At 36.6% G+C, this 25,850-nt stretch overlaps 2 protein-coding genes across 5 annotated transcripts in view; one reads left to right on the top strand and one right to left on the bottom strand.

Moving 5' to 3' along the window:
* The window catches only part of LOC128922274 (uncharacterized), a 165,965-nt gene extending 165,174 nt beyond the window's left edge, over window positions 1–791 (top strand). Inside the window, exon 5 of the mRNA XM_054232208.1 lies at window positions 96–791. Coding sequence (XP_054088183.1) covers window positions 96–108 — 13 coding nt within the window. The 3' untranslated portion in view covers window positions 109–791. The remainder of the gene's footprint in view (window positions 1–95) is intronic.
* A 7,144-nt stretch (window positions 792–7,935) lies between these two features.
* The window catches only part of LOC105212248 (myb-like protein P), a 122,703-nt gene continuing 104,788 nt past the window's right edge, over window positions 7,936–25,850 (bottom strand). For 3 of the 4 annotated variants that reach the window (XM_054231214.1, XM_054231216.1, XM_054231217.1), the window contains 5 exons: window positions 22,644–23,700; window positions 22,207–22,327; window positions 14,192–14,453; window positions 9,305–9,428; window positions 7,936–9,148 (listed from right to left, as the gene is read on the bottom strand). In XM_054231214.1, coding sequence (XP_054087189.1) covers window positions 8,960–9,148; window positions 9,305–9,428; window positions 14,192–14,453; window positions 22,207–22,327; window positions 22,644–23,700 — 1,753 coding nt within the window. In that variant the 3' untranslated portion in view covers window positions 7,936–8,959. Of the gene's footprint in view, window positions 9,149–9,297; window positions 9,429–14,191; window positions 14,454–22,206; window positions 22,328–22,643; window positions 23,701–25,850 lie in introns of all 4 variants that reach the window. The other variant, XM_054231215.1, reaches the window with a different exon arrangement.

Below are 25,850 nucleotides of genomic sequence, written 5' to 3'. Positions count from 1 at the left end.
TGTGTTTCATAATACAAAATATTATTGTATTATATTTAGATTACACATACAGTTACATTTTAGTTGTATCGCATCTTTAAATTTTTTGATTGCAGGTCTTATACGTGATCGTTTCAACTACTCGATCACCCTGTAATTCCTCAATATGTTGCCTCGTTCATCGCGGTCACTTGTGGCGCTATGTATACCATATATTAACACTGGTAGCTCAATTGGAGATGAGATATATAAATGTACTACAGTTTAACTGCTCTCACTCAAATCACCATAATCCGAGAATACACTTCGATTATACTTAAGTTGCAAATTATATATGTATAAGTCAAAAAGTTTTCATACATTTTCCTATAATACTTGTATACATACACATACACTATATACATAAACAAACAAAGATAATTAAGCCACTAGAACTACATTTAAGAAAAGCAATTCAATTGTAATAAAAATATACAAATACAACAAAGTTTTTAATTATTTCTTAAGAGGATCTACATAGAGGCACATTGTGAGTACAAATGTCGGGAAAAAATGAGCCTACTTCTAGTGCTGTAATTAATATACTTTTAATGAATTGAATGCCTCAGTGTTATTTCCTTTCATATTCCACAAAAATCATTGAAATCGGTTCAGATTTACCAGAGTTATGGTCATTCAAAGTGTTGGTGTCAACTGCAGTGGAACTCTCATGCTCGATTTCCTTGCATTTGGATGCGCATAAAAACGTTAATTAAGCTGGAAGTTGTGACTACGTTTTGCTCTGAACTTAATTTGGATATCTATTACTGCGAAACAAGTTAAAAAATGTGTGTACTTTGGAAAATTCTATAAGAAATTTCAATTTCAAATACCTCATATAAATTTTTTTTTTCCAAATTGCGAACACTTCCGTTCTCCAAATCATATAGATATATACATAAAATTGGTGTAGAATTCTTCAGGCTACAAGAATATATAAAGGTTTTTACCAACTTATGGGCATGGTCAAATTTTATTGCCAAAAAACACGAAATTGACTCTCAAACTGTCGGAAATAAGCGCTTATAACTAAAATATTTGAAGAGTTAGAATTCTGCGAAGTATCTCAGAAGATGCGCAATTTTCTCAAGATAAAGTTAGCAAAAAAAATTTCATCAAAATTCGCATTAAAACCGCTGTTTTACGCAATTTTCACTTTGAAGTTCAAAATACAAGTCGCGAATTTGAATGCCAATGGAAAACCATTAATTTTTGCGAAATTTATGCCCACGTGCATATACTATACTTTTCATACGCACCACACACAGGCCACACACATGCATACCAGCCAACACACAGGCCACACACATGCACACCAACCAACACACAGGCTATCTTTGCTGTTAGTAGGCTTTCAAACATTTACAAAAAATGGAGCTACTTAACATTAATGGTACTCAGAATGATCTGCAGGCCTCCCTGCAACTTTCTATGCCTACAATGTCCAAATAAAGTTAGCATTTGCTGGTGTTTGATGCTGTTTTCTCATATTTGTTGCCGATTGCAACATATTTTAATTTTTTATAAATGTTTAAAGTGCAACAACAACAACCATTTTTTTATACACTTGTGGGCCATGCGATTCTGAAGAGACCAGTAAAAACCGCATGGCTCTAAGTGCCTCCGTTTGGCCACAATTCGCATTTTTCAATTTCGCAGCCACCTACTGCCTGCTCCTGGTCGCCTGGTGGAAATCCCAATTTTTCGCACCAAATTGAAATGCAGTTTTTCGCAGCCGACGTCGGCAGCGCCGGACAGCAGCGAAACACAAATGCTTATAACTTTTGAACCAGGGGTTGGATTTTGGTGATCTAAATTTTGAATTTTGCAGAAACGCGTGAGCTACAATCCTGACTAAGTGAACTCCCTGTTGGAATTACCCGGTAGTTTTTAAAATTAAAAATGTGATACCAATCGCGAATTTTTATGGACATTACACTAAAAATGCCTTTGTTTGGTTAAATATGTTTCAGGAAATGTTGTTAGTAGTTACCCTGTGTCATTAGCCACCCACTCAATGCCTCACATGTTCAATAAAACCAATTTTTTATACAATATTTTACTTTTAATATTGGCACTAATCACATAATTTATTGCAGAATATACGCAATATTTTGTTGTTGGAACGAATGCTTTTGTATGCCAGACAGTAATTATTCACTTTCTACTTCATTTTTATATTCTCCTTTTCTTTTATACACGTGCACACGCTGGTTGTTGTGTTCGATATTGGTGTTACCAGATCGTTATTTATTGAGATATTTCATAGACTTTTATTTCTTATTTTATGTAAAAAATCATCTAGTTTCTATATTTGCAAGTTCGAACTCGAAATTCCGATGTTTTAGCCACTTTATCGCTGAAAATGTGCGAAAATTTGCGATTTGCAACACATTTTTAATTTTCAAAAATATCACGTAATTGCAATTTCAAATATTTTTCAATTGGTTTTTAACGCATGCGTTTCTGCAAAATTCAAAATTTAAATCACCAAAATCCATCCATCCGTTCAAAAGTTATTCGCACTTTTGTGTTTCGCAGCCACCTACTGCCTGCTCCTGGTCGCCTAGTAGAAATCCCAGATTTTCGCACCAAATTGAAATGCATTTTTTTGCAGCCGACGTCGGCAGCGCCGGACAGCAGCGAAACGCAAATGTTTGTAACTTTTGAACCAGAGGTCGGATTTGGGTGATCTAAATTTCGAATTTCACAGGATCGCATGGACTATAATCCTAAATAAGTGGATTCCGTGTTGGAATTACCCGCGAATTACTAAAATTAAAAATGTGATGCAAATCGCGAATTTTTATGGAAATTACACACAAGATGCATTCGTTTGCTTAAATAAGTTTCAGAAAATGGTGGTAGTAGTTACTCCGTGTCATTAGCTATCCATTGAATGCCTCACTTGTTCAAGAAAACAATTTTTTTTTATAATATTTTACTTTTAATGTTTGTGCTTAATTAAATAATGTATTGCACAATATACGCTATATTCTGTTGCTTGAACGAATGTTTTTGTTTGCTACGCAATAAATAATAATTTTCTACTTTAATTTTATATTCGTCTTTTCTGTTTTGCACGTGCAAACGCTGGTTGATGCACAAAATGTGGTCGATATTGGTGTTACCATTTCTTCCTCGTTTGAAATATTTCATATAACTTTATATGCTTATTTAAGGTAAAAAATCATCTAGTTTCTATATTTGCAAGTTAGAACTTGATATTCCAGTGTTTCAACAAATTTTTCACTGAAAGTTTGCGATTTGCAACATATTTTTATTTCTCTAAATTCGCTGGTTATCCGAAGATAGATTCTTATTATATAGGATTATAGAGCATGCGATTCTTCAGATTTTGGCATTTTTAGTTTTACGCTACGACCAGCCGTTCAAAAGTTATAAGCGTTTTTCTGTTCGGCAGCCACCTACTGCCTCCTCCTGGTCGCCTGGTGGAAATCCCAATTTTTCGTACCAAATTGAAATGCATTTTTGTGGCAGCGGCGCCGGCAGAGCGGCAGAGCTGTCCGATGGTGTTGCATATGCAAAGGGGCAAATTTGAATTAACGGAAGCGGGATGTGGCGGCACCGGGCGGAAACCGGATGTGACCAACTTCCGGCCCCCAACTTCCGATTTCCGGTTCCCAACTTCCGGTTTGGATCCCAAACCGGAAATAGAGGACCGTTATTTTCATTTCCGGTTTCCGGTCCGGGTCGACTTCCGGCCCCGCCACATCTCACTTCCGTTAATTCAAATTTGCCCCTCTACATATGCAACACCATCGGACAGCTCTGCCGCTCTGCCGGCGCCGCTGCCACAAAAATGCATTTCAATTTGGTACGAAAATTTGGGATTTCTACTAGGCGACCAGGAGCAGGCAGTAGGTGGCTGCGAAATAGAAAAATGCGAATTGTGGCCAAACGGAGGCACTTAGAGCCATGCGGTTTCTACTGGTCTCTTCAGAATCGCATGGCCCACAAGTGTATAAAAAATGGTTATTGTTGTTGCACTGTAAACATTTATAAAAAATTAAAATATGTTGCAATCGGCAACAAATATGAGAAAACAGCATCAAACACCAGCAAATGCTAACTTTATTTGGACATTATGGCCATAGAAAGTTGCAGGGAGGCCTGTAGATTATTCTGAGTACAATTAATGTTAAGTAGCTCCATTTTTTGTAAAAGTTTGAAAGCCTACTAACATCAAAGATAGTACTATGTTATATTATTAAATATTTATTTAATTTTAATCACTTTGCCATGGAATTTGTTCTTATAATTTTGCGCCAAATTAGTGCAACAATTTAAACTAAAAAACATCGAAAAAAATTAAGAAACCACGAAGTTTTGGCAAAAAGTGTAATTACATGATTTCTCAACTATTTGCAGTGGCTTAACATAGACAATAACATTCTACTGTCCGCTAACATAACAGTCTTACACAATAACATTCTACTGTTCGCTAACATAACAGTCTTAGACAATAACATTCTACTGTTCGCTAACATAACAGTCTGCACAGTTAACAGTGCGTTAACAGTATCAGGCAGAAATCCACCTACTGCCTGCTCCTGGTCGCCTGGTAGAAATCCCAGATTTTCGCACCAAATTGAAATGGAGTTTTTTGGCAGCGGCGCCGGCAGAGCGGCAGAGCTACCCGATGGTGTTGCATATGCAAAGGGGCAAATTTGAAACAACGGAAGTGGGAAGTGGCGGGACCGGGCGGAAACCGGATGTGACCAACTTCCGGCCCCCAACTTCCGGTTTGGATCCCAAACCGGAAATAGAGGACCGTATTTCCATTTCCGGTTTCCGGCCCGAGCCGACTTCCGGCCCCGCCACTTCCCGCTGCCGGTAATTCAAATTTGCCCCTTTGCATATGCAACACCAAAGCACGATGCCCGGCGCCTCTGCCGGCGCCACTGCAGAAAAATGCATTTCAATTTGGTGCGAAAAATTGGGATTTCTACCAGGCGACCAGGAGCAGGCAATAGGTGGCTGCCGAACAGAAAAACGCTTATAACTTTTGAACGGCTGGTCGTAGAGTAAAACTAAAAATGCCAAAATTTGCGGAATCGCATGCTCTATAATCCTATATAATAAGAATCTATCTTGGAATAACCAGCGAATTTAAAGAAATACAAATATGTTGCAAATCGCAAACTTTCAACGAAAAAGTGGCTAAATCGTCTGAATTTCGAGTTCTAACTTCCAAATACAGAAACTACATGATTTTCTACATTAAATGAGCACATACAATTCTTTGAAATATTTCCAGAATTAACGATATGGTAACACCAATATCGACCACATTTCGGTGCAAAAACCAGCGTTTGCACGCGCATAGCAGAAAAGACAAATATAAAATTAAAGTAGAAAATTATTATTTAACAACATTATTTAAAAACATTCGTTCAAACCACAGAATATTGCGTATATTGTATATATATGTATATTGTCTCATGCCCGAATTCCACGCATTTGGATCCGCATAAAAACGTTAATTAAGCTGGAACTTTTGCATATTTTCTGCTGTCAATATAATTTGGACATCGATTAATCCGAAACATGTTAAAAAATGTGTGTATTTTGACAAATTCTATAAGAAAACTCGATTTCAAAAGTCTGTTATATGAATTTTATTTTTAAAATTGCGACCACTTCCGTTTTCCAAATCATATAGATATGTACATGAAATTGGTGTAGAATTCTTCAGGCTACAAGAATATATAAACGTTTTTACCAACTTATGGGCATGGTCAATTTTTATTGCCAAAAAACACGAAATTGACTCTCAAACTGTCGGAAATAAGCGCTTATAACTAAAATATTTGAAGAGTTAGAATTCTGCAAAGTATCTCAGAAGATGCGCAATTCTCTCCAGATAAAGTTAGCAAAAAAAATTTCATCAAAATTCGCACTAAAACCGCTGTTTTACGCAATTTCCACTTTGAAATTTAAAATACAAGTCGCGAATTTGAATGCCAATGGAAAACCATTAAATTTTGCGAAATTTATGCCCACGTGCATATGCTACACTTTTCACACGCACCACACAGGCCACACACTTGCACACCAGCCATGGTACATGTAAAAATGTGTGCCAGCAGGCATGTAAACATATGGTGTGTGTGAAAAGTGTAGCATATGCACGTGGGCATAAATTTCGCAAAATTTAATGGTTTTCCATTGGCATTCAAATTCGCGACTTGTATTTTAAATTTCAAAGTGGAAATTGCGTAAAACATCGGTATTAATGCGAATTTTGAGGAAATTTTTTTTGCTAACTTTATCTTGAGAGAATTGCGCATCTTCTGAGATACTTTGCATAATTCTAACTCTTCAAATATTTTAGTTATAAGCGCTTAGTTCCGACAGTTTGAGAGTCAATTTCGTGTTTTTTGGCAATAAAATTTGACCATGCCCAAAAGTTAGTAAAAAGGTTTATATATTCTTGTAGCCTGAAGAATTCTACACCAATTTCATGTATATATTTATATGATTTGGAGAACGAAAGTGATCGCAATTTTGAAAATAAAATATTTTTAATAGGTATTTGAAATTGAAATTTCTTATAGAATATTCCAAAGTACGCACATTTTTTAACTTGTTTCGCTAGTGTAGACTAGTTGGGAAGTTTTTTGCATGAAATGGCAGGAAGTCTCCATGCCTGTATCTGATCGAATTGCATTGCTCTACAAAATTATCCACCAAACGAATACCTAGTACTTGTATATATACTTACGTTTGCTGCATTTCTTATACTTGCTTATTTCATAACCACGCTACAACTGTTAATTTTAAATTAAATATAATCTCAATTTTTTTTCATGTTTAATTTTAATATTTTCCTTTATTTATTTAAGTGCTAATGAGTATATGCATAGTATAATACGTAGGTATTTTATGCTAAACATGTACAGGGTGTGCCCGTTTCTATGTCGGTAGTTAAACATATGGTCTAGTTTTGTTACTTACTAAAAAAAGGATTTTGCATTGCCAAAATGTTACGATTCAATGCTTACATACCGATATAAAATATGGTGCACCCTGTATATTCGCCTACTTGTATCTTAAGGGGTTACATGGGTTTCGTGGGTTCAAAAAAATCGATTTTTTGTTTTTTCGCTTATTAATTTCTACAACATCTCAAGAATATTTTCCTAAATTTGTAAGTCGATCCGAATAATAGTTTCGGCGAATACAACCTTTGGAAGATGTGCGCTCCAAGTTCGATATTACTGTTACTCAAAACTTTAAACGCGTTGTTAACGGAACCGTGTTTTCAAAGTCGGTTGTCAAACGTTTTCGAAAACTACTCAACCGATCTTGATAAATTTTGCACAGGTGTTCGAGATACAATTTACTCTTAAACTCATGCTTGAATGAAGGATTTCATTTTTTTTCAAATACAACTATTTAAAAAAAAGTCAAACAAATTTGACCGAATTGAATTTTTATTATTTTTTTTGGAAGAAAATTACAATTTTGTTTGCCTTCCCTGCGTTCAAGCACGCGTTGTGGTCTTAACTAAAACACTTATTTTTGTCTTTTCATTGTGGATGATCCTGCCAGGAGTCATGCTGACAACGCACCTTATTTCCGAGGGGTCACCGGAAATGGCGCCACAATGGAGGAGTTTTAATTTTTTTTCCAAAAATTTCAGAAATTATTCTTTAAATATGTAACTATAAGACAGAAAAACGTTTGAATTAAATAAATAATTTTTTACAAAGAAAAAATATTGAAAATAGTCCATTTTTTACGCGACAAAACCCATGTAACCTCTTAACAGACCACAAGCTGTATTAACAAGTTCTTCAATACTTAAAAATAAAAAAAATAACAAAAGCATTAATTTGCTATTTACAATTGTTTACTTAATTCTTGTATATATGTATGTAAGTATATGTATGCGATACCAAGTACTACATACCCATATATTATAGTATATAAATGATTCGCTTACTTATTTACAATAACATTTCAATAAATTCAAATCTGTCAAGCTTGCTTAACAGACATACCGTCCTACATACAAACATTCATTCTACATACTATATATATTTAAGTATATTATATATTTATTTATGTATTTTATATCTATACTCAGTATATTCTATGCACGCGTTAGTTCTCTGTAATTATTGTTTTGATTAATAATATAATTAACTCGGTGGTTTTTCACCAATTATTTCACATGGTTTTTTCCGAATAAATATTTTTCTTTTTTTTTTCTAATTGCATATTATTTTTTTTCTATTTAACTAATATTTTATTAAAGCCTATTTACTCATACATACATACAATACAGCGTTCAGCTAACAAATCTTAGTTACCTGTATATTTAATGTTACAGCATATATTTCTATTGTATATATATATTTCTATAATATATATATATTTGATATTTAGATATAGTCTTTGCTAGGGTGGGCAGTCGATTCGAACAGCTAAGTTAACAAAACTGAATAAATATTTGATAAAATTGCTTAGCACATTGATTACTGCCCACCAATTGAGGCTTCTTTTATAAGGATCTTCTTGCCAGAAATGCATTTGAATCTCTGGAGTTGGGTTTTGAAAGAGGTCTATATAGAAAACTGTTGTAATATTTAAAGTAGTTATACTTAAAGCACCAATTAATGACCAAAAACTATTAAAATCATCCAATTTCTCCAATTAACTGCCCACCACTGTACGTGTGGCTAATAATTTACATATGTGTTATATAACAGTTACATTGATATGAATTCTACATTAACCCCTGCTTGATTTTATGCCTATTTTTATACCGACTTACTTACCTACACATACATCTATATATTATACTACATTCAAATATAATATTTAACTACTTTCTTTTACTTTCTCCCTATCCCTCTTCCACGTGCTCTCAGCGTTGCTTCTACTTGGTTTATTGTCTCCGTTCTGGTAATCATCTACAAACAGTGCTGTCATCGCCGGCGCATATCGAATGCGGCGCGGCCAGGAATAGTTTGCCGTTCGAGCAGGCGCACAGCTGGAAGACACGATGCAAATGGTCGCGACTCTGTGGCGCTCCGAGTGGCGGTGGCTGCGCCGTACGCAGATTTGGCATAAGGATTTTCGCAGATTCCAGGCGCAGCTGTGGGGCCGTGGATTAATTGCAAGCAATAAAGTAGAGTTAAAGTGGGAAAAATATATACGTGGATCATTTATTTGTATCAAAATAAGATTAGTGTTAAAATAGACATGAGTATATATTTTCAAAATAATGGAGCTAATCCGATTTACCACTTACACTTCCGTCCAGCGCACTCAGCCTTACATCTTTCAGAGCAGCCACTTCTATTGCACCAGCGCGCGATTGCAAGTTTATATCCTTCGCAGCTGTCAGTTCAAGCTGTCGCGTTGGCGATTCCAGTCTAGAAAAAAAATTAATTGTTAATTAATAAACAAAAATAATTTTTATTCAAGTTTAGCTGCTATAAAAATAATTGTTTGTTTCAAGACTGAATAAAAAATCCTGTGTGAATTAAAAAAATGAGTGTTCAAAGCATTTAGCAAATATACATAAACCTTTACCGCCAATAAAGCCCAATTTTCAAAACCATCCCGTTATATTTAGAAATAACAAATTTTTTTGCGAATTATAAGGGAAATTTTCACCCCTAAAGTGTACAATGCTCACATGCATACTCCATGCTCCATGCTTCCAATCTGAAAACAAAATTCCACGATTTGCACCAGGCGCGCAGAACCGCCTAGTAGGGGTATTGTCGGCGGTTTTCATCGAATAACTCGCCCAGTTATGAACCGATCGGGGAGTTTGTGGCCTCATATGAAAGGGCAAAACTTCCTCAAACTACCACCTCATAATGGGAGAGCTTAGCATTGATCTAATATTATTAGAATAATAAATACTTCACGTATTTCTTTGGATTCATTGTTTTATTATACTGTCGCAACAAAGTTGCTAAAGAGAGTATTATAGGTTTTTCCACATAACGGTTGTTTGTGTCACCCAGAAATAAAAAAGTTAGATGTGGTGTTATATATATTACTATAAATAAAGTTATAAAAGTAAATTTCGTACAAAGGATCGTACTGAGAAGGGACATATTGGGATGTATTTTTTTTTTGAGGAAATGGGGATGGCTACGTCTCCTACTAAAGTTTTTGTACATATCTCGTAAACTGCTAAAGCTATGTCAACCAAACTTTCTAGACTGGACTTATACAGTCCAAAAATGGAGGAAATCGGATTATAACCACGCCCACCTCCCATACAATGGTTATGTTGAAAACTACTAAAACCGCTTTAATTCACTAAAGAAAAGCACCAGAAACCTTAAATTTCCTTACAAAGATGTTACAGAAGAACTGCACTCAAATTTGTATACGCAAGTTGAAATGGAAACCATATATCCGAAACTACTTGACCAATTTCAATGAAATTTGGTTCGTAATATTTTCCTGGCATCCTTATGATATGTTATGAAAATAGGCCAAATCGGTTAACAACCACGCCTACTTCCCATATACCGAAACTTTGAAGTCGATCTGAATCGTTTACTTTACAATATATAAGTTAAGCGCTAGGGAAGATATCGGAACAGAACTTTCCACAAGTACTGCATTTATAGTGTGGCATCGTCCTTCTAAAAATCGTCGAAATCAGATAATAAGATTTCAATGCCCCATATATACAACATGAGGTCCTCAGTGCTTGTAATAAATTTTTTACCGAAAATATCTCTCATATATTTTGAAGAAAGTCAAACGGAATATTTTTCTTCCAATAATATGTCTCCGTACTAAAAATTTGTGAAATCTAGTCATAACTTCATCATCGTCACATATACCTAATATTAGGGTTTCCAACTTTCAATGGACTTTACACCATATATATGACGAATATGTGGACCACTTTGTGTGTTATATTAATAAAGTTAAATAAATAAATTGCTCGAGTAAAAAAATGTTCAGTCACAACCGAACTTAGCCCTTCCTTACTTGTTGAATATTATAATGTTTGATATATTTAAAGCAATAGCAAGGCGCTTTGCCAGACCTTAACTTCAAAAAATGAAAAAATTTACATAAATAACACTGAAGACATATTGAATTACGCAGCTGTTGCATTCCAGCATTCTAAGGGACACCCTCACAGTGAGCCATCTCATGCATATGACTACCTTTAAATCAATTCGACAAATTCGAGAAGCTCCATACAATACGCCAGCAAGTCAATATTTTCCATCACTGCAATTTGCAGCTGACCATTGCAGGCCAACAATTCATACTTCGCATTACAACGAATGGTGTTTGCACCGCTGAAGGCGAACAAATATGCATATGTGTGTGTGTGTGTTTATGCGCATCCTGGTGCATACAGTGAGCCTATTTGTCTGCCGCGAGCCTTTAGTGTCTTCAACAGAGTCAACACTTCGCGCGCACACTTCGCCAGAGTGTGCCCCTACTGGCAGCGCTTCTGTCGTGTGGCGTATATTGCACAACATAATTCATGTCGTTTTAAAATTGACCAGAGCAAAAAGCTACGAAGCGCAAAGTGTGCTGCTGATGGTGATTCATATGTTTTCTGCCCATCTGACTCTTTCATTTCATTGGCTATTCTTCATATTGTCTTTTTTCACTCTCTCTAATTTATATGTATGAATCTTATAAAATCTGAAGGTGTCATTATGTAGCAGTATTTTAAGTGAGAACAACATATTGCAAAACTGCTGATATTGAACTAGAAATTCGTATTAGTACAGTTGTTTGAAGGATTAGAACAATATTAATGATAAATTCTTAATTTATTTAAGACCATAACCTCAAAGATTTAAAAAGGGTATTCTCTGAAAAAGTTCAAACTACTTGAGTTAAATTTATATTCATTGTTCTCAGAAATAGGTTATTTTCTTTTCAACAAATACACGGAAATATAATGGATTCTACTTTGTTACTGAAGGAGCTTGAAGAAGAGTTATTAAAGGTTTCGTATTGTTTCTAAAATTGTGAGCCACTAGAACTGTATGCCTTAAGAATGAATATCTTACTGAGTTGGTATTATACAGCAGCGCGCAGTTTTTTTTAGAACCAATAAATCGGGAATATTGAATGAGAAATTATCTTAATAGCCAACAGCGAACAGCAAGTTCTATTATCCTACAATGATCTTTAAAATTCGGTAGTTAAATCGTGCTTAAATGGGAAAGAAGTTGTAATAAAATTTCTTGAAAAATATTTGCTCCAATTTCGGATATTCTATATTCAGAAATCAACGTGTCAACATCTTAAGGAACTTACGATTAAATATAAATCGAATTTGACATATGTTCAAAGCGTTTATATGGCCACATATGAAAGAGAAAAACTAATTCATTCAAGCATAAGACTGCTCTCTTAATATGAAATTATAAGGTTAAGGCGTTAACCCACTCTGGGATTAAAAAAACCTATATTTCGATAAAAATTAACTGAATTTCCAAAAAAAGTTGTAACATTATATCTAATAGGTGGAACAATTTTTCAAATTACTCGAAGTAGCTCTAAAGGTTTTAGTGGCAGTGTGACATTTGCTAAAAATCGGTTTTTAAATCCTTTGCTTATTCGATAGCTTATTCTTTCAAAAATATCCTGTGCAAGCGTTCTAAAGAACGACCACTTGCAGGTATAAGCTGCTATAATGGAAAATTTAAACGCGTTTTTCTTGAAACGACATTTCTCAAAATTGTTGACATCATAACTCAACGAGATATTGATCGATTCAAATTGAAACTGAGTATTCTTGAATATATTTACTATACAATGACCCACGATCTTTTTGATTGGTTCAAATTTGTCAATTTGGCATTAAAGAAACGACAGCCCAAGACAGCCCTTAACATCGTTCTTTTTCAACATTTTTGTGAAACAAAATTTTAAATTTAGTGGAAAGTATACCTTATCAAATAAACTTCGAAACATTCGATCGAGTACTTTCTTTTAAAAAGTTCACGAAAATCACCTAATTTTTACCAGTGTATAGCTCTTTAAACGCCCAACTCGTTAAATTCTTCATTGGGCCTCATCATTGAATCCGCAGCGAATACGATTTCGATACGATAAGGATTTTCGATCGAAAATGTTCATGCAATCATTGATTCCGTCGATAAACTGCTTTACCAAAAAGTGAGAACGTAAAACTGTTTTATCGACAAATGCGACAAATTTGAAAAACTGTCTGTGCTTTTTGCTTTGTTAAATAAAAATTAAAACTGACCTTTAACTATTGTGAAATTTCTTACAAAAAATATTCGCCTGAGGCTCTTTGCGAAAATTCTTTCGCTATTTCGAGGGGGCAAATTTATATCGCTTTTAAACACCCTTAATTTATTTTTTTGTCCCTTGTCTCTAAAATACACACTTAAAATGTAATTAGTCCTTCATCAATGATTGTTTACATAAAAACGTTTAAATAGTTTATTTCATTTTAACTCAACTCATTTTAACGCAACTCACTCCCCAACGGATAGAATTCGACAAAAATTTTCGATTTTGCGGATTCAATGATTTCGTAATTAGCGATATCTATTAGCCAGGGAATGTATTTTTTTGAGTCGTAAATGAGTTCACTTCGATCGAAAATTTTATTTTCGATACGATTTCAATGATTTCAACGTAAAATTTTTCGAACGTATCGAACTATTTTCCGATCGAAACGGATTCAATGATTAGGCACATTGATTCATTTGAAACATAAATATATCTCAAACATATTAGTATGTGTAAAGGCGTAGAGATATTTTTTTTTTTAACATATAAAAATTATTGGTTTCTTTTTAAAAAGAAATCCTACGTATATCTCGAGACTTTTTTACTAAAACTTCCATTCGAGATTCAAATTCTATTCCGACCGGAGGGCGACAAACCTAGAGTCAACCACCGGTTCCGTCGAGCTTTTTCTATGCTGATAATATATAATTGTATATATTTTTCGTAGAATAAATCAGGAAATAAGGGAATTTCTCGACGGTCTAAAATTATATAATGTCATAAGTACTTTAATAATCTAGAGTACTGCTTGCAAGTACTTTGTACTAAGGCAATCATACTCTTAATTAACTCTGCCTAGGTACCTAACCTTAACTTAACTTTTAATAATTTTTTATGACTACTTTGTGTGTTTGAAAGTACTCACCTCAGTTCACGTCCGGGTTCGGCGCGTACATGCGGCGTTTGTATGGACTCCCGAAATATGGCGCCACCTTCGCCGTCAATACGCAACGCGTGTGCACCGATTGTGACTTCATTTTGATTTACAGAAAATAAATTTCGTCCGTTGGTGTCATTGATGCGAATTTCCTTCGCCAAGCATTCGAGCTTATCGTGCCCAAGGAATAAATGATTCTCCAGCATGCCATTCGCGTCACGTGTATTGATTGAAAAATTACGTGATGATTCTGTTGATGATGATATTCGGTTGCCGGCAGGTGAGTAGCGACCACAATTCCCATTTGGTTTATGGTCGATATGAATGTTTGATGTTTGTACAAGATTGTTGTTGTTTCAACGGCGGTTGAGTGTGACATTTTGTTTATATTTTATTTTGTTGATTTGTATTTTTGGTTTTTTAGTTTTGTGGCAGTCAATGTGAATTACGGCGTTGATGATGACATCCATCCGGGTAGAGTACCGAAAAAAAGAATGTTAAGGAAATATTACAACATAAATATGAGTGAGATTTGTGAGCGCAGATAGTGAAATCAAATATACAAAATGTCAACTATATGTAATATAAATAGCAATAAATAAGAGACGAGTAGGGGCACGTGCACCGCCAAACAAGCCGCATAACAAATGTGTTGCCATCAGCGCACTACCGCAGCCACGAACCACAATCACTTCGCAGCAAGTAAAAAAGCAAATAGTGCGCACTCACACATCTCGCTTGCAAGCAAGCCGCAAGATTAGTGTGACATGATAGCGGAAACGGAAATAAAATTTGTGCTAGCACGATTCTGCAAGTCACGGCCACCAATGGAGCAGTCAACCTTGGCAAAAAGACACACGGAACGAAGGAAATTTGTTTCACTTCCTAGTGTGGTCCATCCCTCCTTCGCCCCCTCTCAACTGTAACACCAACGTGTAAGACGTTGTGGAAATTTAAAGATTGCATTCGGGCCACTGAGGTGGAATTGCCGCTATCACCAAACATATGTACGCAGCATACACCCTCTGCAGCATCTTATCGCCTCAGCTGCGGTCCACTGTGTTACCGTGACTTCTTATACCTTAATGTTGTCATTAGTTGAAAATCCCATCTGTCTTTCTCTACTTTTATCTGTAATTGTGCAATGCCAGTCAGCGCATCGCACACACCTAACTGCATGCTCACCAACACATACACACATACATACAAACATATTTGATTGTGGTGAAATGTATTCGTGCGTGACACCGTTGCTTTCAGCGCCCTCCACATTGTGTTGAGTGCCGCAAGATTTATTTATTCTTGGTAAGTTTTAATTTTTCCATTGCGATTTGCTGAATTTTAGCTTTATATTTTCTTAGTGTCTTGTAATTTCTTAAGGTCGTTTATACGTGTATTTGTTGGTATGAAATATGCAGCGCATACCAAAGGTTATATCTACAATCTGGTTGCAATCTAAGTTGTGATTTTTGAATTTCTTATTTATTTATTTTTTCCTAGGTGAGTAATAGTTTTACATTTGACAGCATTCGGCGTGTTGGCGGATAAGAATGTGGAAAAGGTGCTGAAAAGTATATCAGATTGTGTCGAACTTGTTCGAATTTAAATTTTGAATTGGTAAATTTTGAGTGTAATGTTGTCGGTTCAATGAAAATGACAAGATACACTGATTTTCAAAAATATATAAAATAAAACTATATAAACGTACTAATCAATATCTCTATCTATCATGACAAGGCTCGGTCGCATGATACAAGATTGGTTAAAAACTATTTGGAAAATAGCGACTGGGATGTTTTCCCTCACCCAACTTATATCCAGTGGAAGCAGAATGGCCTGACTAATACGGTGCACATAAGAAGAGGGTTGCGTAAATTGGCTTGATTCCTTCTTGATCACCAAGTCGGCGCAATTCTTTTGGAATGAAATCCAGTCCAATACATCAGTACACAAAATTTAATTAAAAATGTTAGAGATCAATTAAGTTGCACTAAAACAATAAATTAAAGGGAAATTAATTTTTCTGTTTTCGGACAAGAATTCAAGAAAGGTTTTGAAATGCCAAAGCAAAAAAAAAAATATTAAGTAGCTCGAGCTTTGAAGACTTTAATGTTGGTGGGCTTTAATTAGGTAATGTTTTGGATTAGATTTGCCACAATATGAATATAAAAATCGAAAATATTACAGGAATGTATACTAAAGATGTAAGAGAGCTCTTTGGGAAGGTATTTTTGGATTTACACACAGTTTGGAATAGAATTGGCAGCTGAAGTAAGTAAATTAAATTATATTAAAATATACCTTCAAATACAATGTGCTTTGGAACAGAGTTGCTGCCTACTACTTAAAATTGAGGATGGGATCATGTGTAGAAGTTCACGCAAGTGAGGAAAGTTTTTGATTGTCACTCACTTGGGAGTGGCCAGAAACGATTCTTCTCCACATGGTTCAAGCAGCTCACTACTTCCGGTTTTAGACCAAGTATCCTCTGGGTAGCCAACAGACATCCGTTTGAAGGCGAGCTAAAGTGAGAAGGCGAAGCCCGCTTATGCGGTTGTGCGTAGGGTTTGGGACCCACCACATAAAAACACCCCCCAATGAAAAATCTACGAAAGCCTCGGATGAGACACCCCCCTTTTGATGACGACCCCTGCAAACGTTTTAAGGATAATGATATAAGGGCATGCACCTGGAATGTCCGGACCCTTAATTGGGAAGGTGCCTCTGCCCAGCTGGTTGATGTCCTCATACGACTTAAGGCTGACATCACCGCCATCCAAGAAGTGCGATGGACGGGACAAGGACGGAAGAAGGTGGGTCCTTGTGACATCTACTACAGCGGGCATATAAAGGAGCGCAAATTTGGTGTTGGATTTGTGGTGGGAGAGAGACTCCGTCGCAGAGTCCTGGCATTCACCCCGGTGGATGAACGTCTAGCCACAATCCGCATCAAAGCGAGGTTCTTCAACATATCGCTGATTTGCGCCCACGCCCCAACGGAAGAGAAGGACGATGTGACCAAAGATGCTTTCTATGAGCGCCTAGAACGCACCTATGAGCGCTGCCCCCGCCACGATGTAAAAGTCGTGCTTGGTGATTTTAACGCCAGGGTGGGTAAAGAAGGTGTCTTTGGCACAACAGTCGGAAAATTCAGCCTCCATGACGAAACATCGCCAAACGGCCTGAGGCTGATCGACTTCGCTGGGGCCCGAAATATGGTCGTCTGTAGTACCAGATTCCAACATAAGAAAATACATCAAGCTACTTGGCTGTCTCCTGATCGAAACACGCGGAACCAAATCGATCACGTTGTGATAGACGGAAGACATGTCTCCTGTGTTTTAGACGTGCGTACGCTCCGAGGACCAAATATAGACTCGGACCATTATCTGGTCGCAGCGAAGATACGCACCCGCCTCTGTGCAGCAAAGAATGCCCGTCAACAAACACAAGGAAGGTTCGACGTCGAAAAGCTGCAATCGCAACAGACAGCCACGAAATACTCTACTCGACTTGCACTCCTGCTCTCTGAGAGCACTCATCAGCATCTCGGTATAAGGGAACTGTGGAACGGCATCTCAAACTCACTGCGTACCGCTGCAGCCGAAACAATTGGTTTTCGGCAACGACAAAAAACAAGCTGGTACGATGAGGAGTGCCGTCTCGCAGCGGAGAGAAAACAGACTGCCTACCTCGCAACATTGCAAACGACCACAACACGTGCGGGATGGGATAGATACCGAGAGCTGAAGAGGGAAGCGAGACGCATTTGCAGACAAAAAAAGAAAGAGGCCGAAATGCGTGAGTACGAAGAGCTTGAGAAGCTGGCAGACAGAGGGAATGCTCGAAAATTTTATGAAAAAATGAAGCGACTTAACGAAGGTTTCAAGACCGGAGCATCCTCATGTAGAGACCAAGGTGGTAATCTGGTAACCGATGCCCAGGGCATACTGGGATTATGGAGGGAACACTTCTCCGAACTGCTGAATGGCAGTGAGAGTACAACACCAGGAGATGGCGAACCCGATCCCCCAATCGATGACGATGGAATAGATGTTCCATTACCCGACCATGAAGAAATTCGAATAGCAATTACCCGCTTGAAGAACAACAAAGCAGCGGGGGCCGATAGATTACCGGCAGAACTATTCAAATACGGCGGCGAAGAACTGATAAGGTGCATGCATCAGCTTCTTTGCAGAATATGGTCGGAAGAAAGCATGCCTGACGATTGGAATCTCAGTGTGCTCTGCCCAATCCATAAAAAGGGAGATCCCACAATCTGCGCCAATTACCGTGGGATCAGCCTCCTAAATATCGCATACAAGGTTCTATCGAGCGTATTGTGTGAAAGACTAAAGCCCACCGTCAACAAACTGATTGGACCTTATCAGTGTGGCTTTAGACCTGGAAAATCGACAACTGACCAGATATTCACCATGCGCCAAATCTTGGAAAAGACCCGAGAAAAGAGGATCGACACACACCACCTTTTTGTCGATTTTAAAGCTGCTTTCGACAGCACGAAAAGGAGCTGCCTTTACGCCGCGATGTCTGAATTTGGTATCCCCGCAAAACTAATACGGCTGTGTAAATTGACGTTGAGTAACACCAAAAGCTCCGTCATGATTGGGAAGGACCTCTCCGAGCCGTTCGATACCAAACGAGGCTTCAGACAAGGTGACTCGCTATCGTGCGACTTCTTTAACCTGATGCTGGAAAAAATTATAAGAGCTGCAGAGCTAAACCGAGAAGGTACAATCTTCTACAAGAGTGTACAGCTCCTGGCGTACGCAGATGATATTGATATCATCGGAAGCAACAACCGCGCCGTTTGTTCTGCTTTTTCCCGCATGGATAAGGAGGCGAAGCGAATGGGTCTGGAGGTGAATGAGGACAAGACGAAATATCTCCTGTCATCAAACAAACAGTCGGCGCATTCGCGTCTTGGCTCCCACGTCACTGTTGACAGTCATAACTTCGAGGTCGTAGATAATTTCGTATACCTGGGAACCAGCATCAATAACACGAACAATGTCAGCCTCGAAATCCAGCGCAGAATAACTCTTGCCAACAGGTGCTACTTTGGACTGAGTAGGCAATTGAACAGTAAAGTCCTCTCTCGACGAACCAAAATCAAGCTCTACAAGTCGCTTATCATTCCCGTCCTGCTTTACGGTGCAGAAGCTTGGACGATGTCAACATCAGATGAGACGACACTAGGAGTTTTCGAGAGGAAAATTTTGCGCAAGATTTATGGTCCTCAGAACATTGGCAACGGCGAATACCGCAGACGATGGAACGATGAGCTGTACGAGTTATACGACGACATTGACATAGTTCAGCGAATAAAAAGACAGCGGCTACGCTGGCTAGGTCATGTTGTCCGAATGGACGAAAACACTCCAGCCCTGAAAGTGTTCGATGCAGTACCCGCCGGAGGAAGCCGAGGAAGGGGAAGGCCTCCACTCCGTTGGAGGGACCAGGTGGAGAGCGACCTGGTTACACTTGGGATCTCCAACTGGCGCCGAACTGCGAAGGAGAGAGACAGGTGGCGCACTATCGTCGATTCGGCTATAACCGGCTAAACGGTTGCAACGCCAATCACATACATACATACTTAAAATTGAGAAAACAATATATATTTAGGGTACTCACAAGTTGTCATAAAGTTATAAGTCATAAATGAAAATGTTAAAAAATACGATGGTTGTGAACACCTCGTTATAATTTTATTGTGATAAATGGACTGATTAACTAAAAAACAACAAAACTAAATAATTATTTCGGTTAAAAAAAATGACAAAAAAATATATAAAAAATAGAAGCGCTAGAATCTCATCCTACTTGACTCAACTGAGTTTCATCATTATACGCGAATTTCATTTCCCCATTTTTTTTAATATTTCCTTATGTACGAGAGCGACGATGAAGATGGAGATGACATTTATGAAAATGTATCGCTCAGCTTGTTTTTTTTTATTAAATGGTCGCAAAAGTGTACGCCTCGAAATGCGTTCGCCTAGACAGAATTTCACCTCAACTTAGCTTATATAAAGGACGACGGTGTTGCAACTAAAAATCTATTTGATATTTATATTCGGGTCTTCCGTTGGATTATCCTTTCGGAAAGTTGCTTTCTTTTTTGGCGTGGACGATAGGGACACTATACTTAGTACATAGTGTATTTACGTCAATATTCAGATTAAAATACAAGTTTTTTGTTTGGCCAAAAGAAAAACAAAAACACAAATTAAACGAAATCAAAAAAAAAAAATTTAATCAGAAATCAGAATTTTGTTAAACCAGTGTAATAGTTGAAATAATGAAAAACGTTCCGCTTGTCCGTACTTGTCGCCCGTAGCAACAAAAACTTGTCAAAAGTTATGACCAAATATTACCATAGCTCAACTTGTCTAGATTGGTTTTCACACATTTAGCTTTTCAGTTTTGATTTCTCATAATATAAAAGATCAAAACTGGAATCAAACTATTATAAATAATCTTATTATTTAAAAAAAAATTAAATTTGAGTTAGTGAGAAAATTTTAAATATTTTAAAGTTTATTTTTTAATTAATACAAAATATCGGTCCTGGTAACCGTGTGTTGTAAGAGACTCGAGAGTGAGAAGTGGCCGACTCTTCTCTACGGGAAAAATCCGAATGACTAGAATATCTACGGTAGCGTACGGTAGAAGCGGGCGGTAGAAGCGGTGATGACTGTTTTACATTGAAATCTCATAAGACAGGTCGTTTCGGCTCTCTTCGTTTACGGGTTTCGTCGTTCACTGTTTTAACTATAAGACTTTATGACTTTTCGACACTTTACGACAACTTGTGAGTACCCCAATTATAAAAGTATGTCGTAAATAAGGTGTTCAAGAATTAGTTGAAGAATTCAGTCTTTAATATTGAAATATTGTTGCAATCTTTATAAAAAAGTTAATCGGAAAACATATTACAAAATTGTGCTAATTCATCGAAGTTAAGAAAATCTTCTGAAAGTCTTTCAGATGTTGACAAGAAAATTTCTTCTTTAAAGATACAAATATTATTAATTTTTTTTTATAAAAAATCTGCCCATATTTTTTTTGTGTGATCCAATATTTGGGCAATTAAGTTAAGGCAGAAGAAGGAAGACCCGACTTGACGGTTTGTTAAATTCATATAAATGTATGTATGTAATACTTCTAAACAAATATCATTTAAAGCAATTTCGTCTTTGTAGATAAATAATAAATCACAAATACTGAGCTTTTACCAAAGATTTTTAAAAATAATATATTATTTTACGTAGGGGAGTGCCTACAAGCATAAAAACAGCAAAACGACAACAAATAATATAATACCATAAAGGTAAGATGACAAACAACTAATTCCCGGGAAGTGAATGCTTAAATTCAACATGAGCTAGCTAAAGCTGAGATTTGTTGTTGTTGGCAATAAAGGCTTTTAGGCGCCACATAATCTCAACATTTGTAAATTTATGCAAAATGAATATTAATAGGGACATCACCATAATAAATTACGTGCGTAAATATCTTATCGCACCGTGACGTTATCAGACAAACATTATCCGACTAAATGTTTACACATTTCTAGATTTATTCATACATATGCTTATTAGTGTGCATATTCACAATGCTTAAATGTGCAGGTGTACATATATATTTGTAAGTATTTGAAGGTATTTGTGGCTGTGTGTCATGCAGGCGGCATATAAATTGCGGCAAATCGCAGACAAACAAATTTGCATGTCATGTGGCAGCACACAGATATAGCTATGAGGACATATAGATGGACATTTAAGTATCATACATATATGTCCATATATATATATAGGAGATAAGCTTGTAAGAAGTATGTATGTATATGTGTGCAAGTGCAATTCATCGTTCGTTTATGTGTTTATGTCTACATTTATCACCCTCTAGCATGTTGCACGTCTTTGATGCACACAGACACACTCTTATATGTATATATAGAAATATGTGGCACTTACCTATCGCTATCGGCTGGCCATGCCTTGAGCGTATTGTCGATGCGCGCAGCATATCCATTATGAGCGCCTGTCCGGTGAGCTGTATACCGCCTGGCACTATCTTCAGCTGACCCATGCCGTCCTGCAATGGTGATAAGACCCAAAAACCATCATTGAAGGTCAATTAACAACAATTGTGCTGGTTAATGAGGCAAATATGTAAAGTGATTTATGCGTACACACAGACACACATACAACAACAACAACATATAGCAGTTGAATGCCTCCGGATGTCAACCGGTCGCTTCAATACGATCGGAATGTGACTCAGCGATGTTGTTGTTGTTGTTTTTGTATGTGTGTGTGGCAACAAACAGCTTTGCTGCAAATATGTGGCATGAGCGCATAAGTATAATTTGTTGCAAGCAACAGCAATGTGTTTGGTTGGGTTTACTCACCGTCGTGAATTCCATCACTTTCAGTATCCACAATGTCAACACCAGATTTGTGATGATGAGCAGCATTAGCAGCACCAGCAGGCCGTAGAGGCATTTCTTGCGCCAACCCACCAACTCCAAATGTGCACCCAAACTGTCCATGAGTATGCTGTTCGCTTTGTGTAGTGTATTGCTGTTGTTATTATTGTTGTTGTTACTGTTGCTGTGATTACTGCTATTGCCACTGCCAGTCGCACTGCTACTACCGCCGCCGGCAGCACCTGCGGTCATACTCTTTGGCAGCGCGTGTTGTTGCAACGCTAGTTGGCGTTGTTGTTGTTGTGCAGCCTGTTTCACCTTGGCTGTGGCACGTTGCCGTTTGTTGTGCGAGTGGTTGCCCACCACTAGATCGAGCTTGTCAGCTGCATATGCAGCGCGTGGTGTTGTTGTGGTTGTTGCGATGCGTGGCAAGGTGCGATTGGTGCGCGGTGTACGTATGTTTGTTGTTGTTGCTGTTGTTTTCGCACTGCTGCCAATGTATCCAGCAGCACCACCACCACCAATTGTCAAAATATCGTCAACCGTTATTGCTTTGGTCGCTTTTGTTATTGCTGCCACACCTATGCCATTCAATATAATCGACGTGGTTGCTGTTGTTGTGGCATGTTGTTGCACATTGCTGCCACTCTCAACACTAGCGCGACTGGGTGACTTTGATTTCGACTGTGACTCTTCGATTGCCAGTGAATTATTAATTACCGTTGCTGTCACTGTTTGATTGCTGACACAGTTATTGTTATTGTTGTTGTGGTATTGATGGTGTTCGAATTGTTGTTGCTGTTGTTTTTGTAGTTGCTGTTGCTGCTTTTTGCGCTTAAACGTCGCAGTTGGCGAGGTGAATTGAAAAGTTGTCGCACTTTCCAATTGCAATTCTGTTGCAGCTGTGCCGTTTTGTTGTTGGTGTTGTTGTTGTATTAAATCTGTTGTTTGCTGCGAATGAATAGGATCACATACTTTAGCACAATGGTTGACGGTTGTTGTTATTGCTGTGCTTAGTGGCGCATAGCCATTCTGTTTGCTGCATTTTTTGTTTGGTTAGTAGATGAAAAGGCATGAGTCATTGTGATGGTGACATGAGTGGCGGGTTAATGTTGCATGACCGGGGTATTATTGATGATGGTAGGCGTTGAAATAATTTTACATGATGTAAAGGTCATTATGACAATGTGGCGATGTTATGTTGACATAGAACAGCGATGATTTGGTTAAACAGGATTTTTTCGGCCAATAGAATGGGAAATAAAAATAATGCTGGTGAATTTTTTTTGATATATGTACTTGTGTACAATATACAATAAATATGCTGGGATTGCGATATGTATGGTGTTATATTATGTACAATATTTCTTTTAAATAAGCATATTGTAAAATATCAATTTAATATTTCAATAATTTTTTTACTAATTAATTACAAGTAATAAATTCAAAATTCATATAATTAACATATTATAATATAATTACATTTTATCAAGAATTTTATTAGTTTTAAAATTAAATTTAATAGGTGAACAAATAAGAATTATGAAGAATTTGTGTAATTAAAATATTATATATTCAGCTATAAAAGTATATGAACAACTACGAAACGAAAGCCAGGAAGTCTTCTTAAAATAGAGCATCCTAAAAATGGCAAAGAACCAGCGAATGTTATTGCTTCTTAAGGAATGACTTGTCTGTTTTCAAAGTTATTATGAAAATATGATGGGGTTCTACAATATACCTTTGAACTTTGACACTCGATTTTGCCAATTATTAGGTTGGCAAATATGTCCCTTTCGCTTTTTTGCTCTTTATTCAATGCTCTTTATAAAAAGTGTTACAGTGATCGGATTTAGTTCAAATATGCGCCGTTTCGTTCGATAAATCTGTTTGCATCTAGACGACAACTTCAACTTGATAAATAGCCGCGAAATTCAAAAGACGGAAAGGAAGGAGATATTTGCCAACCTAATATAATAAATCAACTTTTATGATGTTGAAGTAAAATTAAAATGGATGTCTCAAGACGCACTTAGGCCTTTAGGATGCCTATTTTGATATGATATTGATATAAGTATTCGAAAATATTGGAATAAAATTTATAGAAATTAATATTATTAAAGGAAATCACAACTCAAACTTCAACGAACTGAGCTGACTCTGAAAAAAACACAAAATTTATCGACCAACTAGAGCAAAATAATCACTTTATTATTGATTTAAGGGTCTTTATATACTAATATGTACCACTTAATCATCCAGGAATAATCCTTGTTATGGTATTATGCTATAAGACACATTTTTATATGAAAATATGGCGCATTATAAATAAATTTGGGGTATCAAGAGAATTGTGATTTTATAAACAGAACTCTGCTATTGAATGTACATATCAACACAGCTGCTGTGAAAAATAATTTTATTAAATTTATTCCAACTATTTGTCGTAGGTTAACTAATGTTTGAATGGTTATGGACTGAAATTTGGACCGAAACATAAGTCAAACACTAATCACATAGAATAAAATAAACTTTCACATTAACCCAATATTAAATGTATGTCCATAATGACAGAGACTAAGAAATATTAATTCGTTTGATACTAAACCGTAAGAGATTTCATCTAATTAAATTATATTAAGTAAATTTGAGTAGATAAAGATATTACAAAATATTTTGGAATTTTAAATGTGCTTAGTTACGAATTGGTCTTCAAAACTGTTCTTGAATCCCCATATATATATAAAATTTTAAGCACCCGAACAAACTAGAGAAATTTATATTATTATATTGTCAAAAGTACATTTCACCTCCACTAATATAGCCATTTTACAATTTTGGTCCCTTCTTCTACTAAGAAAACTAACAAACACCGACTAAACGTACTTTTGGTGTAGACGAGCACATGTAAATTTGAAATAATTTCTGTTTTTTTATGTGCACACTTATGAGTACTTAAAAATTTTATCACATTTGTAATTGGGAAATAAATGTGGCCAGAAATTGTGGGATTTTAACGAGATTTTTATGTGTTTTGGCAATTCGGGTTGACGTTTAATTTGCCAGCAAAAATATTAGCTAGTAAAATATTTTCGTTGACTTATGAAATTACAATTTGTCTAATTGCAAAAAAAAAGGAAATTGGACATTCTTGTTTGCTAGACTACCTACTTGTGTCTTCATTAATTA

Source organism: Zeugodacus cucurbitae, chromosome 5, assembly GCF_028554725.1.
Source record: "Zeugodacus cucurbitae isolate PBARC_wt_2022May chromosome 5, idZeuCucr1.2, whole genome shotgun sequence".
NCBI lineage: Eukaryota > Metazoa > Arthropoda > Insecta > Diptera > Tephritidae > Zeugodacus > Zeugodacus cucurbitae.
This window is presented reverse-complemented; position numbering and strand designations above follow the sequence as displayed.